This window comes from Crinia signifera, chromosome 4 (genome assembly GCF_055691185.1).
Source record: "Crinia signifera chromosome 4, ASM5569118v1, whole genome shotgun sequence".
NCBI lineage: Eukaryota > Metazoa > Chordata > Amphibia > Anura > Myobatrachidae > Crinia > Crinia signifera.
The window spans coordinates 127,691,789-127,717,459 of record NC_139220.1 but is presented as its reverse complement, the minus strand read 5'-3'; the positions used below and the strand labels follow the sequence as shown (position 1 = coordinate 127,717,459).

At 40.2% G+C, this 25,671-nt stretch overlaps 1 protein-coding gene and 1 long non-coding RNA gene across 2 annotated transcripts in view; one reads left to right on the top strand and one right to left on the bottom strand.

Annotated features, from left to right (window-relative positions):
- LOC146074399 (uncharacterized) overlaps nucleotides 1–22,810 on the top strand; it is a 47,438-nt gene extending 24,628 nt beyond the window's left edge. The window contains exon 3 of the long non-coding RNA XR_014473425.1: nucleotides 22,712–22,810. This is a non-coding gene — a long non-coding RNA (uncharacterized LOC146074399). The remainder of the gene's footprint in view (nucleotides 1–22,711) is intronic.
- LOC146074398 (plexin-C1-like) overlaps nucleotides 1–25,671 on the bottom strand; it is a 95,087-nt gene that overhangs the window by 58,833 nt on the left and 10,583 nt on the right. Inside the window, exons 3-13 of the mRNA XM_083182407.1 lie at nucleotides 23,624–23,758; nucleotides 18,902–19,002; nucleotides 16,985–17,099; nucleotides 14,247–14,409; nucleotides 9,692–9,779; nucleotides 9,351–9,444; nucleotides 7,868–7,918; nucleotides 6,091–6,221; nucleotides 4,237–4,410; nucleotides 2,543–2,624; nucleotides 558–758 (exon numbers count right to left, since the gene is read on the bottom strand). Of these exons, the coding sequence (XP_083038533.1) occupies nucleotides 558–758; nucleotides 2,543–2,624; nucleotides 4,237–4,410; nucleotides 6,091–6,221; nucleotides 7,868–7,918; nucleotides 9,351–9,444; nucleotides 9,692–9,779; nucleotides 14,247–14,409; nucleotides 16,985–17,099; nucleotides 18,902–19,002; nucleotides 23,624–23,758 (1,335 nt within the window). The remainder of the gene's footprint in view (nucleotides 1–557; nucleotides 759–2,542; nucleotides 2,625–4,236; nucleotides 4,411–6,090; nucleotides 6,222–7,867; nucleotides 7,919–9,350; nucleotides 9,445–9,691; nucleotides 9,780–14,246; nucleotides 14,410–16,984; nucleotides 17,100–18,901; nucleotides 19,003–23,623; nucleotides 23,759–25,671) is intronic.

Below are 25,671 nucleotides of genomic sequence, written 5' to 3'. Positions count from 1 at the left end.
CTCAGTGCTGCCTCTGATTAAAAACCCTCCCATGATAAGGCCGCTGCTGCTTCTATTCTCCATGGGCCTGAGAAGCATGTGATGAGCTCCACCAAGCAGAGCTCAGTACAACCCTCTCAGCCCCTGATCTTGTGCAAAGTCTCATGTGATTTAGTCAACTCCCAGTAATGCACTGCAGTTAGTGTGCCTTGGCTCCCAATGCTCAGCAATCATTGTCACATTGGCAGATAGGTGAAGCTGCAGCACTACCCCACTCCCAGGCACAAAACATACATGACAACTACAGGGGGCCTCTAGATAGAGGGGGACCCAGGGGTACTGACCCACTGTGCCCCCCCCCCCCCTTTAACCCGGCCCTGATTCCCATGTATCTGCAATCTGTGTCTTTAAAGATAGAAGGTTGTCTTGTAGAAGGTTGTCCTTATGATTACCATTAGCTATATTCTGTCCATTTTTTTCTGCAGGTTTAGGGCATTGTTCACACTTATAGAACATTATAATTGGTGGAAACTAATTTTTATTTTTGCAAGTACTTAAAACAACAGCAGTTATTGTACCTTTATTCTTAGTTCAATCTCGCCATCAACGTCATTAAGTAAAGCAAAAGTTCTGAAAGCAGGATTATTCTTGTAAATTAATTGCCCGCACTTTACAATCTGTTCTTCAATGATTATATTTATGCTGATATCCTGAATGATTTCAGATAATTCTGGAGCTATAAAATAGCGGTGTGTATTATTTCCTAAGTGATCAAGTCTCTAAAAAAAAAGAAAAATTCAACATTTTGACTATTATATTAGAATGTAAAAATTTTAAAGAGTTTCCAGTCAGAGCTGCTCATACATTTGTGTGTTTGCCCAGATTTGCATGTCTATTGTAAGCAGCTTCTACCGGTAGTATAGGCATTGCTCTAACACCCCTGGACCCCCCTCCATGTAATCTGCACTGGACAAGGAACAAGTGCCACTTTCCACTACCACCTCACGACTCTCACCAGGCAATGAATGTGCACTACATTTTATTTATGTTTTTTTTTTTTATCAAGGTAGAACTAAATTTCTTGAAAAGCAAAGCAAAATAAAACTAATGCTTCACTTACTGGTTTAGAAATTATTCTTATGACTGCAAAGCCCCATTTTAGCTACTGTTACTCCAGTCCATTGTCCTAATAACAAACTTTCACAAGGTTGTTTCGTAATATGTGTCTACTACTGTATTTTGATAGAAGGTTTACCTAAATCTAACAAGAATAAAGATCCAGGATTAGTGTATCAGAGTCTGCTGTTGAAGAACAGAGTCCACACACATCCTGAGATGGAGGGTTTCTTCAGTAGTACACTAAGGCCCTCACTCAGGTTGGCTCGGTAAGATGCAAACATTCGCTGCTTACAGAGCGCCTGAGATGCTGCCCGTCAGAATACACCCCCCCCCCCCCCCACCACCACCACTGAATATACTAGAAAACATGCAAGGGGATATGTACAAGAACACATCCCCTTGCATGAACCTCTCAAATGATTTGTCCTGTCTTCACAAATAAAAGTCATTCTCAACTGACTTTAAGGGGGAAATTTACTAAAGGAAATTTGTAAAAAAAAAATAGGTGTATTTGTATCCAGAAATACACTTATTTTTGACATTTACTATCCCAAAAATACGGCAATTCGTATTCGTATTGATGTGCTATCAATACGAATATGAATTGCCGTATTTTCGTGATAGTAAATGTCAAAAATAAGTGTATTTCTGGATACAAATACACCTATTTTTTACAAATTTCCTTTAGTAAATTTCCCCCTTATTTGCGAGCACCGGGAAGAAGGCGGGGTAGGGAGCTGACGGCCAGCCACGTTCCAAGGGGAATGCCAAGCGTTTCGGTGGTGATGCCCATGAAACACTGAGCGTTCCCCCGGTCCAGTCCCGCTACTGCCCCGAGGCAGTGTCACCATTATGTCAGTGTGGAGATGAATGTCAACATGACAACTGTTGATTTTAAAATCCTGTCCACATTCAGTGTCAACATTCGTACCATGTAGACTTTCTCATGTTGATAAGGTAAATCTAGACACTATGACTGACAATCTTATTTACCATTCCTCTTGGATAAAGTTATTATCTATACTAACATTACTATACTAATATTATAAGAATGTTGTGTTTGCCATCTTGTTCCATGTTGACAAAAACTCATAAAACAATTTTCATGAAAAACTGCATTATTTTGTAGTGAAAACTCCTAGAAATTAGTTGCACTTTGTTTCATCTCAATGCACACGACTGGTAAAGGGGGTGGGGGGCTCACTTAAATTGGACAGGCTACAGTGCATAGCAGTGACACTGGTGTGAGTGGTGGGTGTAGGCACTGCTGTCATCAATCAGTATACTGCTGCGGGTCATGTGGGCCATTCCTGTGACAGGCCTCTATGCAAAGAAATAGAACATCTCAAATATAAAAGATGTTGGCAGAAGCAATCAATGTCATAGTGGGTGAAGCCCAGCTACACTACAGCTAGTTACTTATAAAAATAAATGTCATACTTACATTGTGTAATGTGTTTACTAAAATTATTAAATTATCTATAAAATCCAGGTTTGTACCAGATATTGAGATATTTCGACCACCACTAAATATAAGAAAAAAATACAACAGTAAAATAAGGCAATGTCAATCGTAAGCGCTCAATATTTCACTTCAGTTTACAGGCCGGCGGATGATAATTAATATGCAGTGGTAATGCTATTCCATCAATTATACCAACTATAGAAAACCAGTTATCACCACAATTTACTAATACAAATGTCCCCGGGCAGTGGAATGATAATGATGATATTGGTTGCCAGGGTATCCGTTTCCTGGGTTGACAATGTCTAGGTCGACCAGTAATGGTCGACGGTGACTAGGTCGACACCTAAATATGGTCGGCTTACAATAGGTCGTCATTGAGAGAAGGTCAACACAAGCTCACCCCTTTGAGTTCCAACATCTCTGCGAGAGATGCGCAAAATATCCACTAAAAATGGCAGCGTCGCTCACATTTGTTATATAAATGAAAATAAAAAATGTTGTGTAAAAATAGATATGTCCTATATAAGGTAAACATTACAGGTCATTATGATGAAATAAAATGTGTGCTTGCCAATTTTCACACCTGTTTTGACAAATTCACTTAGACCTTAACAAAGTTTAAGGTCGACATGGGCATGGTGGACATTCAAAAGGTCGACACAAGTTTTTCCCTTTTTTGTTTAGACCGACTTGGTTCATACTTTACAATCCAAGTAGGTATAGAGTGAGAATATAATAATGTGCTGAGCGCAAGGAGGCACCTTGCCCGAAGCGTAGCGAACCATGTGAGGGGACACGGTACTCTTATATGTTGCACATGTTGTCATAAAAAAGTGAAAGACTTGTGTTGACCTTTCAACCTTAAGCTTGTGTCGACCTTCTGTCAATGTTGACCTATGGTATTTCGACCATTTTCAGGTGTTGACCTAGTCACTTTTGACCATTACTGGTCGACCAAGTGACTGTTGACCTAGTAATTGACCTTATACTGTAACCGGTTGCCAGAGGTAGTGCTGAACTTACCGCTTTCTAGTCAGAAAATATATATGTAGACTTGGACTTCCAGTTACAGATTTAGGGCAGGGTGTAATGAAGTACGAGTTTGTCAGCTGTGAGGGATGTCAGCCAAACTTGGGTGTTTAAAGGGGGAAATCACTTACAAGGCAAAACCATGCTTTGTAATTGTCCCGTTAAAAAAATTGGCAGAGTTTGATCCGTTACAATTTGGAAAAAGTAGACAAATTCTGCCAGTTATGGTCTCCAAATCGACCGTTGTAATATTCTGCGTTTGGATCTTAACAAACCAAGATGCCAGCAATGTGCATCAAATTTAACTCCACACATTGCTGGCGGCTTTGGAATTCTCTCAATTTCTCAGACCAGATAGTTGAACCTTGCTGGCCACAAGGACCTCTATTTTTTTAACATTTGTTTACCTTTGTGTGTGTGCCAACATGTGACCTCATGGCTTCTTACATCTAATTTTATTTCCAGAAAATGTAAGAAATCATTTTCATGATAGGTTATTGTATTTGGATACACAAGCTCATGGAAGAAAATGTTTCATCAATTCAAGTAGTTTCCCCCTTTAGTAGGAAAATAGATTCTGCAGGAATACAGCAATAGTCAACTATATAATAAAACATCCAAATGTAATTGGAATCACTTACCTGAGCCACACAGAATTTGGAAAATTTACAGAACATGTTGGCAATGACTCATATAAAATATTCCCATTGTAGCAATTCTGGTTAAAACCTGCACATAATCTTTTAATTTCTTTGCGGCTTTGTGGTAGGGCTACATAGGCATGTGTGTTATTTAGTTGAGGGATAACTTTGAGTCTGAAAGAAAATGGGGATCATAAATATAACTGCAAACTAGAAAGAGGCCATACATTTAAAATGTTTCACTTCTTAATAAAACAAAGCATATTATACAGTGGGAAAGTTAATTGTTCCCGTTCCAAATCTTTATCCAATACACAAGTGACAAATTTATAGGTAACACACTTAAGAACTTAAAAAAACCCCCTCAGACCTACTGTACTATAGTTTTATTGTGGGGGCTCCTCACCCTGTCACATGGCATCGCGGCAGCACATGGTGGGCACAGCACTCACCTGTCCATGTCCGCCGGTGGCTGGCATGTGTCTGGCAGGTTCCCAGGGCTGACGGGCGATGACTGGCACTGGGTGGCATGTGAGAGGGGCGGTGTGGGAGATGGAGGCGCAGTAGTGTGCCTGTGTGGGCTGGCGGCGTCAGGAGGCCAGCACCGCCATCTTGATTATGGGCAAAGAGGTTTATTGGCCAGGTTAGGGTCTCTCCTACTTTCTCTGACAAGGTAGCCAATGGCAGCCGCCCTCTGGCTATATAGGGGATCTGCCTAGGATACTCTGGGTCAGTACAAAAAGTCTCATGAGCTGTGCGCTTCCTTTGGGAGATTCCTGACTATCCATGTTCCCTCTGCCCTGTCTATCAGTTTACTTCAGCTGGCCTCTGACCTCATCGCAGTCTCTACCAGTCGGCCAGTCTCGTTCGTCTGCCTCCACCCTCTGGCCCTCACTGGACTCTCGATGTAACCCCCAGTTCCGGTCTTTAGTCAAGTTCCATGTTTACCCACTCCAGTATACCAAAGTCTTTCAGCTCTTTCATTGGATCGAATTGTCATTATCAGCCTCATTCTTCTTTCCAGATACAATTGCAGTCCTCATTACCCTCTTTAAGTCATCGTCCACAGTCCCCGGCACATTTCCGTCAACTACCTCTGAAAGCCTCAAGTTGTACTTGCAGGGACTTGCTTATTTCTTTCTCATTGACTTTATCTCACAGAAGTATTTGAACTTATTTTCCCCTATATGAAATCCTTCATTAAACCAGCCCGTTTCAACCCTTCAGTCTCCTGTTCCTCAGAACCACACAATACCATCAAATCCCTTGCCCGTGACCAACAACCTTTGCAGTAATCAAATAAATTATAATGCATGGGGCTACATTTACAATAAGGATCAGCATCACATAATGAAATCACATGGAAGTATATAGTTTAAGTAACATACAATACAAAAACTAACATTTGAAATTCATTTGAAATGTAAAAAATTTGCAAAAAACCCCATGCATAAGTAGTACTTTTTCCAGTGGTTAAAGTACTGTGCACTGTGTATATGTAGATTCATTTTTTCAGTGGTATTTATGTGTCGGCTGGTAGCTACATTCATACTTTACCTATAAATATAATGCCAAGTCTTAGACTTACTAGACTTATAGGGGCTTATTTACTAAGATGGGAGTTATATAAAAAATAGGTTGTTGCCTATACCAACCAATCAGAATCTACTTCTTATTTATTCAGCATCTTCTGGGAGATTATAGATAGAATATGATTGATTGCCCATGGCAGCATCCTATCTTCAATAGAACTCCCATCTTAGTAAATAAACTCCATAGTAGATTTCATTTATGACTTATCTGAAACCTAATGGATCAACAATTCTTGATGTAATATAACATATGGTCACTTACTGCTGTGGTTTGCAGCTGCTGGTACCAAATAAAAACATTCTTGACAAGTTCATCAAATTGTCCCCAATAATTAGGACGCTCTTCTTTCCTGCTGAGGTTACCCTGCTAGGCACGACAGAAGTAATGGAGGCCTGGTGAGGGCAAAACATAATATGTGACTCTTTTTTCAGCAAGAAATTGTACTGCTCTACTTTTACAATGTAACTTTCTTTTATGACATTTTAAACTTCAGTTCAGTTTGTTGTACTACATTATGGGCCTTATTCTGGTTGCAAATTTTGCAGCTTTGCGAGTCATTGACATGCCACCTCCCATTGCCCGCACGGCCACCCGCGCAGCCCTTAAACGGCGAATTCCTCCACATGCATGCAAATGGCAATTTTTTGCATATACATCCATTCGCAGCCTTGCATGCAGGGACAAAATCATTCGATGGTTGCCAGCCAACCTCTGTGGTGTCAGATCTGTGGGTGCCCTGTAGGGAAGCGGGCGGGCAGGCAGAAATCCGCTGGCATCAGCTGCTTGCCCCCCCCCCGCATGTGTGTCACGGATCGCTGCCACCCAGGACCACACTGCTAGGTGCGAACAGGACGGCACTCGCACCAAGCGACTGCACATGCGCATAAATGTATATGCTCATGTGCAGTCACTCACCATTGTTCCCCTGCACGAACGCACAGGTGAGCGAATGAACCTGAATAGGCAGCGAATATAAACACCTTTGTTTATATAGATATGAGTTTTTAGTACACCGATAAGATGAAACAATATACAGTAGTTAGTAAGAATTCCAAAATGGTATGAACAAGCCCAAGAATGATCAATTAAATCAATTTCATTATTAGATTAACATCATCCCTAGCATGCTAAGGACATAGGACCATTAGGAAAACATCTGTGAAATTAAACTTTTACTGATATACTGAAAATAAATAAAATCTTGTAAAGGATATCACACAATTAAAATTTCACACATCATCCCTGTTATATGTGCTTATTATTAATCAGTAAAAAAATACTTTTCTCTGTATTCTTTTTAGTCTAACATCACATTGCTGTTACACTTGACAAAATGCGCTGGTTAAACCAAGTGGTCTTATGATTACTGATAAATACCAATTTCAGGAAACACCACAACAGGAAAAAGGTGTTGCCATTGCATGTGTTTATATGTCATATTTCCTCTACTTCCGTTTGCGTAACAGATAAATAAAGAAAGCAACTTCTTAAATAAATGCATAAGTTACATTCTACGAGGTACTTTTAAAAGTTACTGTGCTTTTACTTCATTTAATGACCACATTTCTACTATTTCAGTCACCACTACAGCAAACATGTCTCTCTTTTCAAACTATTTATTATACATTATAACACTAATGGTGTGTACACGATCAGATTGGATCGTGGATAGTATCTGAAGGCACATCCAATTTGCATACAAGTCTGACTATATAGTGCAGATCTGCACTATATAGTCAAGGCAGACAAGACTTTCTGCCTTGCGATACGTGAACATGCATCGGAATCGGATTGGGATCTGAAGGGTTAAAACCCTTGCAATCTGCATCCGATTCCGATCCGATGTTGACTATATCGTCAACATCGGAAGGCAAAAAGTACTGTGTGTACACACCATTACTGTAACACTACTAACACTAAAAGGATCCTTATAAAAAGGGTGCCCTTGTAGCCATTTCACTCTCTTCCATAAAATCAGCATATAACTTTACAGTATATGTTCTACTAAAAAAGGTACAGTATATAAAAGCTATCTTACATTAGATGGTGTGCTCAGGGATGTTCCGTCTTCAATGCTTCTGCACATAGCCTGCATTATTACAAATAACAATTCAGTAATCAGTGGTGAACATTGAACAATTTGGCATTGAAAGGCATTCGTGTATAGGCAAGAACACATTTTCATTTCTATACAAAAACAAGCACTGTAATTTAACAATAAAATATAAAATGAATAACAAAAACTTGCATGTTATTCATACAGTTCTCATATATAATTGGCTATCACGCTCCCTCTACGTGTACCCAACTCAATATGTAACTCACTTTGTGTAGCTTAATTTGCCATACATCAGGAAAACTTGTTACGAACATTGTACATATCGACCATTGTCAACCTTTGGTACCAGTCGTCCTTTTGACCATTTTGACCTAATGCATGTCAACCATATGGTCAACCTACGTTATCATCTAGATAGTCTTGGTTTTCTAGCCATTGTCTGCACCAGCCCTTTCCTTGGTGGAAAAGATCTATTTGAAAAGAGGCAGATCTCTCCGCACAAGCAAAATCCAGAGTTCTGTATGGCGAAAACCCATCACCATCCCAGTAACATCCATTCAGTCATGTCTATGGAGCAGTGCTAAAAATTGGTAGGTTGTGTGTTACTGTATTGGCTCGTGAGTGAGTAAAGCCAAACCCTATAATAGAGATTTATTGCCATAGTACTTTTCATTTGTAAGGGCATATGTTCTAAGCTGTGGAGAAGGATACAGTTCCAGCCAATCAAATACCAACTGCCATGTTAGAGGCTGTGTTTGAAAAGTGACAGTTAGAAGCTGACTGGCTAGTACTTTATATCTATCCACTTTATCTCCCTTTAAGACTAAAGCCCCATATACACTATACGACGGAGGCTGTGGCTGATATAGTTAACGATATTGTCCGTACACACTGAATGATCTCGGACACCAATATCATTAAGTGACATCACCGGGGCCCACAAAACATGAAGGTCGCTTAGCTACACTGCCAAACTGATCTACATGTTTGGAAGACATCAATCATCATTAACAAGGCACGTGAATCTAGTGCAGGGGTAGCCAACTCCAGTCTTTGAGAGCTACCAACAGTTCACGTTTTCCAGCTCACAGGTACACAGGTGCACTCATTACTGACTGACACATTTAAAAGATCCACAGGTGGAGCTAAATACTTCATTTGTGATTCTGTGAGGAGACATAGAAAATGTTAACTGTTGCTAACACACTAGACTAATGGAGTCTAGTGTGTACACACTAGACTCCATTATGAATCATACTTGCTCAGAAGCCCCTGTTAGAGCGATATTGTTCACAATATTGCCTAGTGTGTATGGGGCTTTAGTACATTTGCCTCTTCATATGTTTACTGTAGAGTTCTACAAGAGATTTTACAAATACAGCAACCAATCCTGGGACTGACAAAAGGGAGCAGCAGTGGAATTCATGCTGTGCTGCACAACTTAATAATACATGACATTTACCTCATCTGCATAATTTTCACATTCAATCAGTGGAGAATTACATGAAGAATCTTTGGTGCACCACAAACATCCGCTGGATATACACTCCAAGCAACTGTGAAAGTGAAACATGTCTGAATTATAAAGCCCAGCAGATGTTGTATTACATGTTTGTGTAGAACGCTACTTGTGCTTAGAAAATATAAGTTTCAGGACATGTAATCAGATATATATATATATAATGATGCTTCTTCACTACTCATTTCCTGTAGCCATAATCCTATGTATATAATCTATTGATGACATCACTAAAATAAATCTAATTAGTATCAGTTTACTAATTGGCAATAGAAGAAATGTACCTGAACTCCGAATACTGCGAGCAATTTTTAAACTGCAACTGAGCGGAGACCGTTCTACTATTACTTTCTGCTTCAACAGTTAACATTTCTGAAATGTAAAATAAAAGTGTGTTAATACAGTAAATTTATTAAGGATTTTCAACACCATACATTTAAATGGTTTAGGTTAATTTATGCAAATGATCAATAAAAAACAAGTCATCATAAGATAACAGACATGATAAGAAGGACCAATAGCATGTGCTTATGGACGTATGATAACACAGGAGCCATAAGCCACCCTAGTGTTATGTATCTGTGTGTTAACCCACAGCTGTGACCGCTGTTTAGGACGGCCACAGCAAACCCTATGCTGCCTTTGTTGGCCTCCCCTGAAAGATGGATGGCACCTGCAATATCTAGGACTTTTACTATAATAGGCAAGTTTGAAGGGACAAATTAGGGCCACCCCAACTCCGGTGCAACCAGGTCTTATGCAGGGACAAGGTACCCGTAATCTTCAGAGGCAATAAGTCCATACCAGAGGGCAGATAATAATAAGGATGACCTAGTCGCAAACCCAGGGTGACCCAGTCACAAATACAAAAGACACAACAAAATGCACAATGCAAACCAAACATAACACAGCAACCAACACAAAGAGAAGGGCACTTGCAATACCTAGGAACTCAACCTGCGTAGGTGAGAAATAAACATAAGGAAGCGCAAACCTGTGACATTCCTCTGGAAATCACAGAGGAAATGTACCAATGTGGACCCGAAAATCACAATTCTGTCCACAAGGTAGCTGGCAAAAACAAGTAAAGAAAGGAATGAACCAGGGCTACAGGTGGAGCATTTATGGTGTCCCTGAAGTGGGACTGGAATCAGGCTGGAATTTCCAGGAGCAAGAGGGTCCAAAGTGCAGCTGCAGGACACAGGAGCAAACAGGAGGGCAATTGACTACCACTAAGGTGGAACTATCACTGGTGGGACTGTGCTGGACTGAATCTGTTAAAAGGGCTCAGATGAACAATCAGCTGCAGAGAATTCAGCCAGCCCTCCGGACCAAATGAGTGCAGCTGCGGGAAGGTGCACCTACCCAGCATCTCCTGATGCTCCAGCAACCACCGGGCAGAAGTCGTCACCTGGCCAGGCACTGGATGGAAGCATCCCTGGAGCTGGTATCTCACCCACCGTGTGGTCCACAAACTGGGGAACAGAGCTGCCGGGGGCACCGCCTGACATTGCGGTTTTACGTACAACTTTGTCTGCACAGTTTATGTATGGAACATGTAACAATCAGTGACTGTGAGATCGCTTGCAGTGGCCTACTAAGCCGCACTATCATTGACATGTTGTGGCTGTTTCAGGGTGTAGAAGGGGCAGCATCAGTGATTGTTTGGTAAAATGGGAACATATCTACCAACTAGTAAGCCTGCTCGAATCAAATGCTCCGAAAGCTACTCTGCCTTCTAGATATAGTTTCACTCGCTGCAAACAGATGGCAGTGTTTCAGAGACACACAAACGGACACTAGACATAAATATAGATAATACATTCTTCCTTCCCAAAGCAGCGTCTATTCTGAGTAACCGGAGGTTTACTCAGATGGCCGATGTTCACGCAAGGCTGTGTCTTTTGAACAACGGATAACAGAAGCTGTCAGGAGTGAGCTATTTACACTAAACTTGCCAAATGCCTGGAGATTTTTGTCACCCTTCAGTACAATGAAATTATTTGCAGCATTGTGCAATGGCGCCAAATTAATAACATCATGTCTATTTACTGCTCCCATAACTGGGGAAGGATGCAAAATCCAGAAGGCTGGTCTATTTTCCCTAAACTTTTAGAGTCTCCTGTAGATTCTCTGAGAATGGCCAAGTGTTACTTCATATAGCTTGCCAAACAGAGAATATACAAACTCCACTAAGGCCACACTAGGTGGTATTGAGCTCAAAGTAGCACATTTTCCTGTTTTGAGCTACTTTGAGCTCAGAATCTTCTAGTGTGTATGGCTCGGCAATGAACAGTGATTGTTGATGCTCGCTCTCGCATAATCTCCAACGACCGCCCTCCATCGGCCTGTTTTACAGGTTAAGTGTACTACATTCCAGTCTTCTACTAATATGGAGAGTGGGTCAATGCTGGTGAAAAATCGATGGGAAGGGTGAAAATCGCCCAGCAATTATAACATTACTGATGCCCAGTGTGTGCACAACTTTAGACAGGGCCCTGTGACTTCAGCTCTGTTAAACAGCAATGGGGCACTTTGCCACCATGACACCTTCTATTTAGTATACCAACATTATACTCTTATTTTTAAGTTGATATATTTACAACTTATTTTGTAATTATTATACATTTTTCATAATCTAAATAATCCTCGTTATAAAGTAATGGCCCCTGTCCTCATCTTTTCAAAATAATAAAACTTAACACAAGCAAAAATGCAATATGGGCCTGATTCTGAGGAGCGAGTGCAGCCAAAACAGAGCAAGTAACTGAACCATGATCTGCTGCAAGCAGGAGATTCAATATGTGCAGAGGGAATTGTGGAGCTGTGTGCCCAGTAATAGTGTGTTACATGCAAAAGCCAGCCAGTATTTACTCTGTATGCAAAACAATAAATGTATTTGCACCCACTGCATTGCAACATGGTTTGTCCAAGTGCTCACAGTTTAGAAACAGGCTGTCTGTGACTTCTCATAGTTAAATTAAGCCACAAATGTGACAAAACAAAGCAGAATTTTCACAATGGGCTAGCTCTTCCTGTTGCTGTAACCATGGTCTGTTTATCACATGCTGCTGAGATGAATGGCATACAATATGCCTGGTTTTAAAACCACGAAAATACAATGAGGAATTTCATTAGAATAACATTCCCTTACAATCCAGTCAATCCACAGTAGGTATATCTGAATTCAGGTTATCCTGACCATCTGCAGATACTGATATGGTGATGTTTTGCAGTTGGTAGATGGCTTCTTCACATCATTTAAATAATAGACGCCCAGGAGGATTCCCTGATTACTAAAAATAAAAACTAAGCGTCCCCCTGACAAGAGTATAACTTTATCTCAGTTAGCCAGAGCCAAATAGCTGGGCTCATCTTGGGGCTAATTCTGAGTTGAAAGTAATGTAGATGTCAGATGCAGTGGAGCAATCTTTTTCTAGTGGTCAATGTCATGCGTGTAAGTCACACTCTGCATGCTTCTAGAGTCCTAGTTGCGATTGAGATGTGCATTCTAGAAAATTTACTGGGCATTCCTCAGGCCGTCTTAACAGCAATGGAGCCAATTAAGAGAAATCTGTCCCCCACCATGCTTCCATACATGGAGTGGCTGTCTTATTAGTTAATAGTTCCAGCCTCCACCAATCAGCATGCTGGCAGCCATTCACTGTCTGGCTTCTAGCTTAAAGGCAGGTAGAGAATGCTGCCTGACCATTTTGATTGTGTGATCCCTACCCATTATCCATCCCTGTTCGAAGGCTACTCGAAATGTGGGGCCCTGGACAGCTGTCCAGTATGCCTATACGCTTAGATGTAAATGGCATTGGCTTTCCTGGGCAGTGACTATAAAGTGGCTATACAGACAGACAAAAATGTTTTGGCTTATAAACATTTATGGGAGTGCCATAGATGTGTAACTGACGTTGTTGTCAACTCAGATACATGATCACTCATATTGGAGTCCATTGTGGAGTCCATTGTGGAGTCCATATTGGAGTCCATATTCTGAAGGAGAGTCTGCACCTAGCACAGGGCTTGTCTGAGCTTCGAAGTCTATGTGACAGGGTAGTCCCACCAGAATCATTAAGCCACTTTCATAATATCCTGTAAGGGTGGCATTAAAGTAGCCTGCGGGTAATTGTGGAATCTAGTAGTTATCAGACACCACCTGTCCATCAGATTAGAGGATAATTCCTTATACGCACACATTTAGAAATAACTAACAACATCAAATATCATAAAAAACTACTTTAAAAAATCCCACAGAACCCATTTTGTCTTCACAGGCTCCAACATACATTGGTTTGTTAGTGAGTGTTCGCATGAGATGGGAAATTTGATAATGGAGGATGACTCAGCCAAAGACAAATTAATCAAAAGTGGACATGGCTTAAACGAAAACAAAAAGCAGTTTAATTTTAAAAGTACATCTAAGAAATTTAAATCTTTCAAAAAAATAAACACGTTTTTTAATTAGAGAATAAAAAATTATTAAGTATTTTTTGTTTTTCTTTAACAATGCAACTTTATTTATTTATTGATAAGCAAATGGCGTTTTTTATTTTTATTATTAATTCTGTCAAAACATTGGTATAATAAATTACCTCAAACATACTTATTCACAATTGATAAAAATAGATTGCTAAATGGCATAATTGAGATGAGGGAGTGCCAAACATCCACGAGAGATGTCGCTACCATATGTTGCTGACTAGAAAAAAAAAACGTTTTATTATGAAATGTGTTCTAGTATATTTAACAGGTCAAAATGTCATGTCCTGTGCATGCGTTTCACATTAAATACATAACTTTATTATCCATTAAACTAAAGATATACTGTACCACTTTCAGATGCTGCAATTGCAGAAAATTCACAGGAACAGTCCATAGAGGCTGATGTGCTCTGCGAACAAAGTGTTTTACTTGTTTCTGTATTTTTAATTACACAATCCCAAGCGGCATTTTGGCCAAGTAATGAAGGATGTTTCTTAATGGTTATTCTGATCTAATATAAAGAGATGGATATAAAGGCTTGTTCAGAAAACATACCAATTTAACAATTTTATGTATGTTTGGCCTTACACACGAACTGTAGTGACAATTTAGCCTCTGCATCTGACTAAAAGGCCAGAGATACACATTTTGAATGCCACATAAAAAGTTATATTCAGACAAAATTAATGATTTAAATGAATGGTGTACAACTATTTATTATATTGTTGTATGGAAGATAAATAAAGATACCATTTTATAAACTTTTTGTTTAAATGAAGGGTCTCCCAAGAGTTGTGACTTAAGTGACCTTCATGTACAGAAAAAGACCATTACATTTAAAATATATACAGAAGGCAGAAAATATTTTCAAGCGCTACTTTGGCAAATTGGGCTATTTTCACTTCTTGCAGTGAATCTTTTTCACTGAAAATCTGATTCACCCTATTCAATGTTCACTGTTCGCCGAAAGCAAACAGTGAATGCCGGCCAGTTCTCCGTTTCATGCTCGCTGCAATTCGCTCGTGTATTTCAATGGGGTTTTCACTGGGATTCGCCGAGAGTGTATTCAATGCTAGTATGGAGAACTGCTTTCTCCCTGATTTTTGCCATGATTCACCGTTTTGCATTCAACATATTTTTTTTTAGGTGAACTGGAAAGTGATCTTTTAAAATAAAGGTTTTTTTGGAGTTTTTTTTCTGTGAAGGGACATGCTATTTTTATTTATGTGCTTGAAGCACATTAATATATATTTAATTTAATTTTTTTACATTTTTTTTCTTTCACACATGCGCCAGCAGGGATCCAGAAGCCGCTCATTAGATATTCATATATTCACTGCTCCCGCTCATTACATATGCCGAGCAGGAGCAGTGCAGCGGCTCCCAACCCCAGTCCCCTGCCAGCTCTCCCTGGGGGGCGGCTTCCATCTCCCTGCCTGCCACCATCCCTTGGATCCCTGCGGCCTTCGCCGCAGGGGTTCAAATTCGCCATCAGGGGCAGCGAGCCCCTGCGTCATTAAATACAGCGACAAGGAGGACTGGCAGCAAATGCTCAAGCCCTCTGGAACATGGTGACTGTTCAGCGAATCCTAAACAGGATTCGCTGCACATGCCGAAAAACCTCATTGAATACTGCTCATTGTCTCAGGCAAAAGACCTTGTGGGCAATTCAGTTTTCATCAATGTGCAGTGGTGAAGGCCATTTGTGAACATCACTGAGAATTACTGTATTTCATCACTACTATGTGATGTGAGGGAAAAAGATGCAGGCATGCCTTAAATTTCCCCAGCACTTCAAGGATATGTTTAAAAAATGAAAGGTAGAAGGTTTAGGAAATCTTGACAAAAAATGTGCTTTATCACAAGGGGTTTTTAAATGAAATAACCTTGCATCAAAAATAGAAGGGGAACTGAATCAGGAGTGGGTTAGACATAAGGCTAAGGAAGTTACGACTCAAATAGGAACCATAGTTAAAAGACTAGATCAGTGACTCCCAAACTGTGTTACGTAAAACGCTGGGGTGGCTTAGAAGACTTACAAGACTGATTGGTGGTCCAGGACCAATTCAAATTATTCATGGTTAATGTAATAGGTAGAATCAGTGTTTGAGGCTGATAATAATGATAAAATATGAGGACAATTAGAAGTAAATCCTATGCCTCACCATATAACTGACCCTAAAGATGACATATAAAGACAATTTACTTAATTTAAAAATAAGTTTGCTCTGAATTTCTTATGGCCTAGGGATGCCGTGTTCTGATACTCTAGGGCAGGTTCCCAAACGGTGTGCCGAGGCATCCTAGGGTGCCTTGGGACACTTGCCTCAGTTTGTCGGTTTAGAGAAAATTGAAATCCAAAATGGTCAGTGTAATAGGCAAAACTAGTTCTTGTGGCTTCCCATCATTCAATATGTGGACAAACAGAACCAAATCCTGTTTCTCACCATATACAGGTAACTAACCCTAAGGACATATAAAAACAGTTTACTTAATTTAATTTTTCTTTCTAAATTTATTAATAGAAAATTTTTGGCCTAGGGGTGCCGTGAAAAAAATTCTGATACTCTAGTGTGCCATGATTCAAAAATGATTGGGAACCTCTGTACTAGATGGCTCTGATCAAATTGCTTGTCCTCCCCCCCCCCCCCCCCACACACACACATTCCGACGCAGGCAGGGAGACTTCCATCTCCCTGCCTGCCACCGTCCCCCGGCTTCCTGCTGATTCGCTGCGTTGAATAGGGCGGCAGGGATGGCTGACAGCGAATGCTCCAGCCCTCTGGAACGCGGTGAATGTGCAGCGAATCCTTAACAGGATTCGCTGCACATGCCGAAAATTGGCATTAAATACTGCCCTTTGTGTTTTAATGCATAAAATTACATCACATATTCTGGATAATTGTAGTCACTTTAATGACAAGAGAAAGAAGAAAGAAAGTAAGGGGTATATTTACTATAGCTTCTGAAAATGAAGAGGTGATGTTGCCAATAGCAACCATATCAGATTATGTCTTTCATTTTCTAGGATTCAGAAAATCAGTTCATGAAAACAGCTTAAACTAGAAATAGAAATAAATGGTAACCTTTCTCTGGTCTGCAGGAAACACGTGAATTCCCAGACATTTGTCATATTCCTCTGAAATTCCAACCCAGTTCCCTAGTTCAGGGATTGCTTCACATTCTGTATTCATGGTGCACCTGTTAATTTAATATCCAATAGTAAACTTAATCCTATGTTTATCGGAAACAAGATTATTTTTTTCATTTACTATTAAAGTTAATAAGATTACATGTGTGCAATAGTAGTAATGATATTGACCACCACTACAATGTAGTATATGCATTCTCATCATCATCATCATTATAAAGGTTATTCAGAGGCACCACAGATTGCATTGCGCTGTACAAAAGGATACAGATATACTGGAACATACAGGGTAACAGTTTGATCAGAAAAATAAGTGCTATAATAAAAGACATACATGAAAATGACATTAAACCAAAATAAAAGTGAATTAGTGTAATTTCAGGCAGATAGAAAAATTCAGCATAAGACATATAAGACATGTGAGACTGGCATGCACATTTCTCTAATGTAGAAATAAGCTACAGTACATACATTTCCATAAATATAAATATCAGGGAGGACTAAGGGGTAAATTTACTAATTTACGAATTTACAGACACGGTGGTGTTTTCCCATTTTGGCAAACATGGAAATTTACCAGTGAAAATACAGGAGTATAGAAGTTCAAAACACAGGTGTACAGGGATATACAATGATATACACCATTGGTCAACCTCAGATGTAATTTCCATTCACAACGCTGACACAGGAATTTACCTATAATCATGTTTGCAAATATACATGTGATTTGTGCAAAATGGGACCTAAATACATGTTTTAAATAGACGTCCCCCTCACTAGCGTGTTTTGAGAAGCATAGACAGGTCAGCGAGATATGAACTGTACTTCTATGTGTCATTAAAAATCTAGATCATGCCCATAATGCTGTGTTTATTTTACAATAACCTAAGTTTAGCAACATGACAAATAGTGTATTTTTGAAACACTTAACTAGAGTTTTTTTTTTCTTTAAATGGTTTAAAAAATATATTTTATCACTTTAGTTAAGAAAATACACATAGGAGGTTCTAGCACTCCCAGTATCCATAGGTCCCCACTGTAACATTAGCCCCACTTTCCCTGTAGCAATAGTTTCCTAAGTGGCCATAGATCTCTCTTTAACACTAACCTTGAGTGGCATTGGATCCCACAGTGGCACTTCTGCTCAAAAGCCCCAGTGGCAGTAAATCCATTTGGGTCATTCACATCCCAGGCTAAAGATTGCCCTCCCTCAGTGGCATTCACCATTCCCCTTCATGCAGAGTATCAGGGCAGCGGAATATGAGGTTACCATCAGTACCCAATCTGATCTTTGCACTCAGAGTGCTGAGGTTTTACAACACAAAGCAAAGAAAAACGGATTAAGTCTTGGGGGTGCCTGGGTCACTTCAGGCAGTGGGGCCCCAGTGGAAGGTGGTGTAAGTGGTGGTGGGTTTTATATTCAATTATGCACATCTCCCAACATGACCCATTCCAGCCACTTCTGTTTGAATTCTGACTACCTGATCCTGCTGCTGCATTAAAGGGACAGCTAGTGATGTCAGTGTACTCCAATTGGGGGGCCCCTGACAAATCAGGGCCCAGGGTACAGTATGCCATCCCCCTCCCTTAATTTGGCTATGCTTTGGATATGTAATACCTCTATAATCTATTGGGTGTATTGGGCTATCATATATGTTATAAATTATAGGGACCAATGATTTATTAAAAAGTCTATAAAACTTGATTTTTATGGTGGGTGGTCTTCTTCAGATCACACCCCATTTTTGGAACATGTAACAATCAGTGACTGTGAGATCTCTTGCAGTGGCCTACTAAGCTGCACTATCATTGACATGTTGTGGAAACATCATAAAGATTATTAAGAACTAACCTTTTCTGTGTCTGGCACCATCCGCAGTGTGGATCATTCCCAGATAAACATTCATTGCAGGATGTATGTTGCTTACAATTCGCAATTTTCAGCCGCCTTATCTAGGGACATAACTCATCATTTCATTACAACATCATTGTTTACTGCCTATTCTTACACTGTGCAGGTATAACATTATTATATAGTACATATGTTGGAGGAATTGGCAAGATAGGAGCATTGATGCTCCAGAGTTATTGTCTCCATGGAGACAAAACAGCTAATTCCATCTACTATATTTGGGGTTTTGTAAAGTAGTCACATTCTGCATTACTAAATGGGAACTGCAGCCTGCAATGCTAGTTAGGCTACTCCTAGACAATTATCGGACCACAAGCCTCCTCAGATTCATTACTTTTGGTTTTGTTTGTATAGTTCTGCAAAATTCTCCTAACGGCATCTACTGATTTATTTCTGTCCAGGATGGTTCCCAATAATTATATTAGGTAGAATACTTTATACTTTTAGATAACACAATACAAGATATACTGTATAGTCACTTCCATAAATCTGCAATGAATATGGCAAGAAGGGACCCCGGCAGTGGTGTTCTGACTACTTTCAGGTGTCGACCTTCAGTGGTCAACCCAATGCAAGTCAACCTAAATTGGGTCAACCCAATGACCCATACCCCTCCTGGCTGAGTTGTCCAATCGGAGTTGAGAGCTCCAATAGTTGTAGCCAGCCCAAAGCAGGACCTCCAGTGGGCGTAGGCAACCTTTAATGCCCCGAGGCATTCCAAATGCCCTAGACATTTGCCTAGCTTGCCTATGGCTAGGGCTGGCTCTGGTCTTAACTACCCTTTTAAGTCTGATCTCACTCACTAGCTGAACCTAAAAACACTATAAGCGAAGTACATAAAACAGACTAAATTTTTGCGGAATTAAAAAAAGAACCAGAAACCTCAGTGTTAAATTAAACTTCTTAAACTACCGCAGAACATATGTCCTGGCACTCGGTACCATTGTGTACTATGGAAAGAAAAGCAATGTACTGTACTGCTATTTTTTTTTAGCATTGGGCCTAATTCTGAGTGAGATGCAACATTGATGCCACCCACGGTTGGCAATTATGTACAGAGTCATCACAGTATTGGGTGCATGTTCTGACATTTTTAGTGGACATCGCTGGGAGGTAACAGGAGGGTGGTCATACTACAGAAAGAAACATTGTCCAAAGAGGCATGTACAGGTGGCCATACTCAAAGGGAGTAATTGAACCTGCTAGTTGCAAGTTTTGATGAAGCGACTGATTGTGCGATTGTGCGATGGAAACCCACTGATTGGTGGCCATGGGCTCACTTCTCTCTTAACACTGCTTCATAGATCTGCCTCTCAATTGGCCCCTGCATTAGCACAAGACACAGAAGCAACTGCGGCAAAGATGCAGCCATGGGCATGTGCAAATCAGGCAGATGTATTAAGCCCGGTGAATTGATAAAATTAAATGTGATAACACACCAGCCAATCAGCTGTGTTTTCAAAATGACAGTTAGAAGCTGGTTGATAAAGTGGGGCACAGAGTTGCACTGGCGGGCAGGCGTTACTTGTCCTACATGCTCTTCACCACAAGTCACTGCCCCACCTTACAGCCTCTCACTTCTTCAGAAGCTGCAGCTTCTAGGCCAGTTCAATGGATGTGCCAATATGCCATACCGCTGTATATCGTATCACTTTGAGCACTGCACATCTATACTCCCTGTGGCCTGGCACTTTCTTACAGGTAGTACTGTGCGGGTGCCTGCATATAGTAATAACATGAACCTCCTCCAGATGTGGCACTCCAATAGATAATCACAGATCCATGGCATGTTACACAACGTTTCAATGCATCTTTAATAACATGGCATTTTCATCATGAAAATGTCATGTTATTTATTTATTTATTTTATTGAAATTTTTCATATATCTCAAAACAACGTATATACGCATTTCAGCGTTTACATTAAACATTGTATTCCATTCTCTCATGTTATACATTGTTTTCATTACATGAACATAGGCTTACTTATACATATTCATTTATATACCTACATATATCTCTCAGAGAGCAAGGAGAGAGGTATTATCTTGCTTCTCTATTTAGTCTCCTCTCCTTCTTATATTTTTAGCCCTATGGGTCCTATATATGTTTTTCTTCCTTCCAGCCTTCCGTACTTTCTAATACTTCTATATTTTATTGCAATTGGGGGATTAGTGTATTTCCTTTTCTTTACTGTGTTTATATAGTGCCAGTGTGAATCTGTGAATTATATTATGTTTGGGGCCGTGTTTTTCTTTTCTATGTGTATAAAGTGTCTTACTTCATTTCCTTTACCTCTCTTTGTGTGTATTTGGACCATTGCTCCCTCCCCCTTTTTTATTTCTATTTACCCATGATGTGTACTGTACTATTGGGCCCCTAGTGTTTCTTTATTTTTTATTTTATTATACTTCTGTGTTCCCCCCCTCCATCCCCCTCTGTTTTACTTTTCTTCCTAATGTACGGATTCGGCCTTTGGTTATTAATCTGAATCTTCCCAAATTGAATGGCCCATTTATCTTTCAGACTAAATTTTTTTTTTATCTTCCCCTCTTCTCCCCTTATCTTGACCTCTCTCCTTCCTCTCTCATCTCTGAGACATACTTATTACTATTTTATTTTATATCTATCTTTCCTTCAATTTTCCCTTAGTTCATTGGTTAATTTATTTGTCTTATCCTTAACAGAATGGATTCCTTACTTAGACATATCCAAAATAAAATTACACATTAACATAAACAAACCAATCCCACATCGGATGAGGGTAACATTTCATCAAATCGTCCTATTATATTATTTTACCTTTTTATTCCTATTTCTAGAGCTACATATCCTCATTAGCTTCATCTTAATATGCAACCGGTCCTTTGTATTAATTAATAGCCATCCCCCTGTTGCCTATTTGTCTTGTTATATACCATGGGGTCTTCTCATACAAATATAATATTTGTGTCTAGATTTCACTAGAAAGGGATTCTATATATGGGCCCCACTTTCTATAGAATTGTATCACCCCTGTCTCTATGTCTGGTAGGGTTGCCTGTCTCTCCATATATAGTATACTAAGTAAAAAGGTGGTACTTATGTATTATCTGGGCTCCCATGTTAAATGCACCCCGTTTTTTCATACCCCTACTATCCAACTACGCTTGGAGTCGATTTTCTATAGTGTGGCGAGCGCAGCGAGCCACCGTTCCCGAAGCGTGGTCTCATAAGAAAAACGGGAGCCCAGATATTACATAAGTACCAAAAAGGTTTTAGTTTCCAGTATGGATGGGGCTGAGCGTTTAATCCAATGATTTAATATCATTTTTTTTGCTACACCTAATATTACCGTCAGTATTGGGGTTAAACATTTTTTCCTTCTCCCCAGCTCCCATTCATCTAACATCGATAATAAGCATACTTTGGGGTTCCTATTTACCCTTAAATTAAATATATTATTGATAAGATCTACAATTTTATTCCAAAATATTGCTATCTTGCCACATTGCCAGAAATTATGAAAAAATGTGGCTTTTCTCTGGCCACATTTAATACATGTATCTGATTCATCGGCCATCATGTGGGTTCTCTGTGCCGGTGCCACATATGCCGTGTATAATACTTTCAAATACATTTCTTGAAGAGATAAAGCATGTAGGTATTTCAATATTTGTTGGCTTTGTTTTAAAATTATAGGGCTTTGTAAATTTGTTACTATATCACTTTCCTATTTCCTCATTGATCTATTCCATTTTTTTCCCCTAGTGTCACCCAAACCTTCAAATAATAGTGCCGTAGCCTATAAGTATTTGCATGAGCCCCTTTAAGGAGATTTGCAATTGGATCATGCTCCATACCTTCAAGTCCTACTAATGGTAACGACTGAATTAAATGTCTTATTTGTAAAAACATATAGAATTGTGTTTGTCTTAGGCCGTATTTTTCTTTTAGATCTATAAATGTTCTAATTTGGCCCCCCGGGTCGAAGACGTCCTTTATAGCTGAGAGGCCTTTTTCCCTCCAAATCAAAAACTGGGGATTATCTAATCCTGGTAAAAATTGTGGGTTACCCCAAAAAGTAATAAAGTCAGAAACTAAAGGAGATCTTCCTAACTTTTTATTTGTATAATTCCAGGCCTTGTAAATGTCATGTTATTAAAGAGGCATTGAAACATTGTTTGCGCATCTGTACTGCAATAACATTTTAAATGGCTGATTTATTTTCAACAATGTAGCTCCTGTCTGGCTCTATCCTCTCTGTCCTTTTCCTCAACTTTCTCATACAGCATATGTCACTTCCCCCACTCTCTCCATCCCCGCTCTAACCATTCAGTACTTACCCCTGTCCTGGCCTGTCTCATCACTCGCTACAGTAGGAGGAGATGCACTCCTGTGGTGCATGTATATACTTTTGGATACATGCTGATGCTATTTTCATCCTCTTAACCATTTAGCTTTACACAAAGTAGGGACTATGTCTATGATGTTGACACTATCATTCAGTGTAAAGCCCAATGTGATTTACACTTAATGTTAGTGCCACTTTAAATTTTCAGCTCCAAACATCCGAAAAACAGCCATCACTTCTTAGAAATAGCCCATCTGGAGATGCAAAGACTATGCTAGTGTAATGCATCTATGGTAATCATAATGGTGTGGCAAGCAACAAATACAAACCTCATGCACAGTTGCAACGTATAGGTAGGTATTGTCAATAGGATCCAGGATGATATTCCGAAACACTGGAGCTTCTTGTTTAAATTCATATAAAATGGCTGGACAGTTTGCAGTGTAGTTTGAGTTTAAAGTCATCTGGATTTCAGAAATGTATGAAAATAAATGTAGTTAATAAATCACATTTTTGACTGCTTACTTAATGTAAATTATCATAAAAATGAATTGTTTTAATTTCCCTGCAATTCTTTTTGGATCCTCATTTTCACAGGTTTCTTCCAGATTCACAGTATAACCAATGTGAGGGCCGGCGCTACCCACTCAGCAGCTCCTGCAAAGCAGGTAGGCGCCATGCTGAAAAGGCGCTGTCTCCCTTCCTGCTCTGCTAAAGCTGCCTCAGCCCTCACTGTCACTGCCTCCTGCACGCCGCCCGCAGTGCCTGTCTGACAGTGGGCGGCAGTATGGAGAGGCTGAGCAGCTCCCTGCACCGCGCACACACTGTCCTCCTCCTGTGACCTGCCCCCCTCTTCTTTACAGACACTTGCGCTGAAGCATGTAGCGCTGTCTGTAAATGCCTGGATGACATGTCATGTCTGGATCCGCCCCCTACCCATTGCTCGATGCGCCTGTCAGCTGTCAATCAAATGACAAACAAGCAGCAGCTTGTTGCAATGGCAATGTGAAAGGGCGCAAAATGTATGGTTTGCAGGAGGGCGCCGGACACCCTAGCACCGGCCCTGACCAATGTTATCTGGATTAGGGGGTCTTTTATCCACACGAAGAGGCTGATTGACCAATATTGGTCATCTATATAAACTTGGAACTTCCAAAGCACATGGGGTTCAATTCTTATGCAACAACATTTTTTTTCTTTAAAATTTGTTTACCAACAAATTAATTATGACTTTGAAAATGTACTTTAAGAGACTTCTGGTTCATGATAAAAATACTGAACAATATGTGATGTCATTAGTATTACTGACAAATCTGTTGATTGTAAAAGCAAAATGCATACTGTGCATCCAAATCTATAAAGAGGAAAACATAACAAACTGATGTTTTCGTAACTTCAAGCCTATATATCATAATAATGTGTCTTCAATGATATAACTAATAATATTGAACATTTTGTTTCCCCATTATACAGATGTAGCAGGCTACATCTTTGCCTGGCGCCCGCAAGATCCCTGATCCCTTGCCCGGCGCGCCGGTGATAGGGACTGGGACGCGCGTGCGTCTCACGCGCGCGTATCAATATCACGGCTGCTGGGCAGCGTCTCTCTGGCCGTCTCCGCTTAAGGGACATGCTGCCCAGTTCGGGGGGGTCGATGGCGGGACTGGCGGCAGGCTCCGTTGCCACGGGGCGCGCAAGCATCTCGTGCGCACGCTCTCCTGGCAGTCCTCAGCCCCTGCAAAGATGTAGCCTGCTACATCTGTAGCTTACGGTACTGTATATTAATTTTATTAAAGCTTTATAGAATGTCACAGACAAAATTTTGTACACTTCATTGAACATCGATTACTGACCTCTAATATCCATATACTGTACTAAGAGAAAATATGTTAACAGAAATCATTTCAGAGAAAGAAACAGGCTGTACACTACACTTGGCACTCTTATTCCAGCATCCTGAAGAAGCCAAACAAGGCTAAACTAGTTGATTGGGTACTTTTGTATTATCTGGGCGCCCGATTTTTTCATTGCATGCCACTACTTAAGGCATGCGATGCAATGCGATTTTTCATTGTAAAGACCCGATTGTTAATTGTATAGTCACCCATGGGTGATTTCATACCCCCACTATCCAACTACGCATGGAGTTGATCTTATATAGTGTGGCGAGCGCAGCGAGCCCTGCGAGGGGAAGCGGATTACTTTACATGTATTCTGTGTCCCCTCGCTGGGCTCGCTGCGCTCACCACGCTTAGGGCTCGGTGGCTCGCTGCGCTTGCCACACTATATAAAATCAACTCCATGCGTAGTTGGATAGTGGGGGTATGAAATCACCCATGGGTGACTATCCAATTAAAAATCGGGTCTTTACAATGAA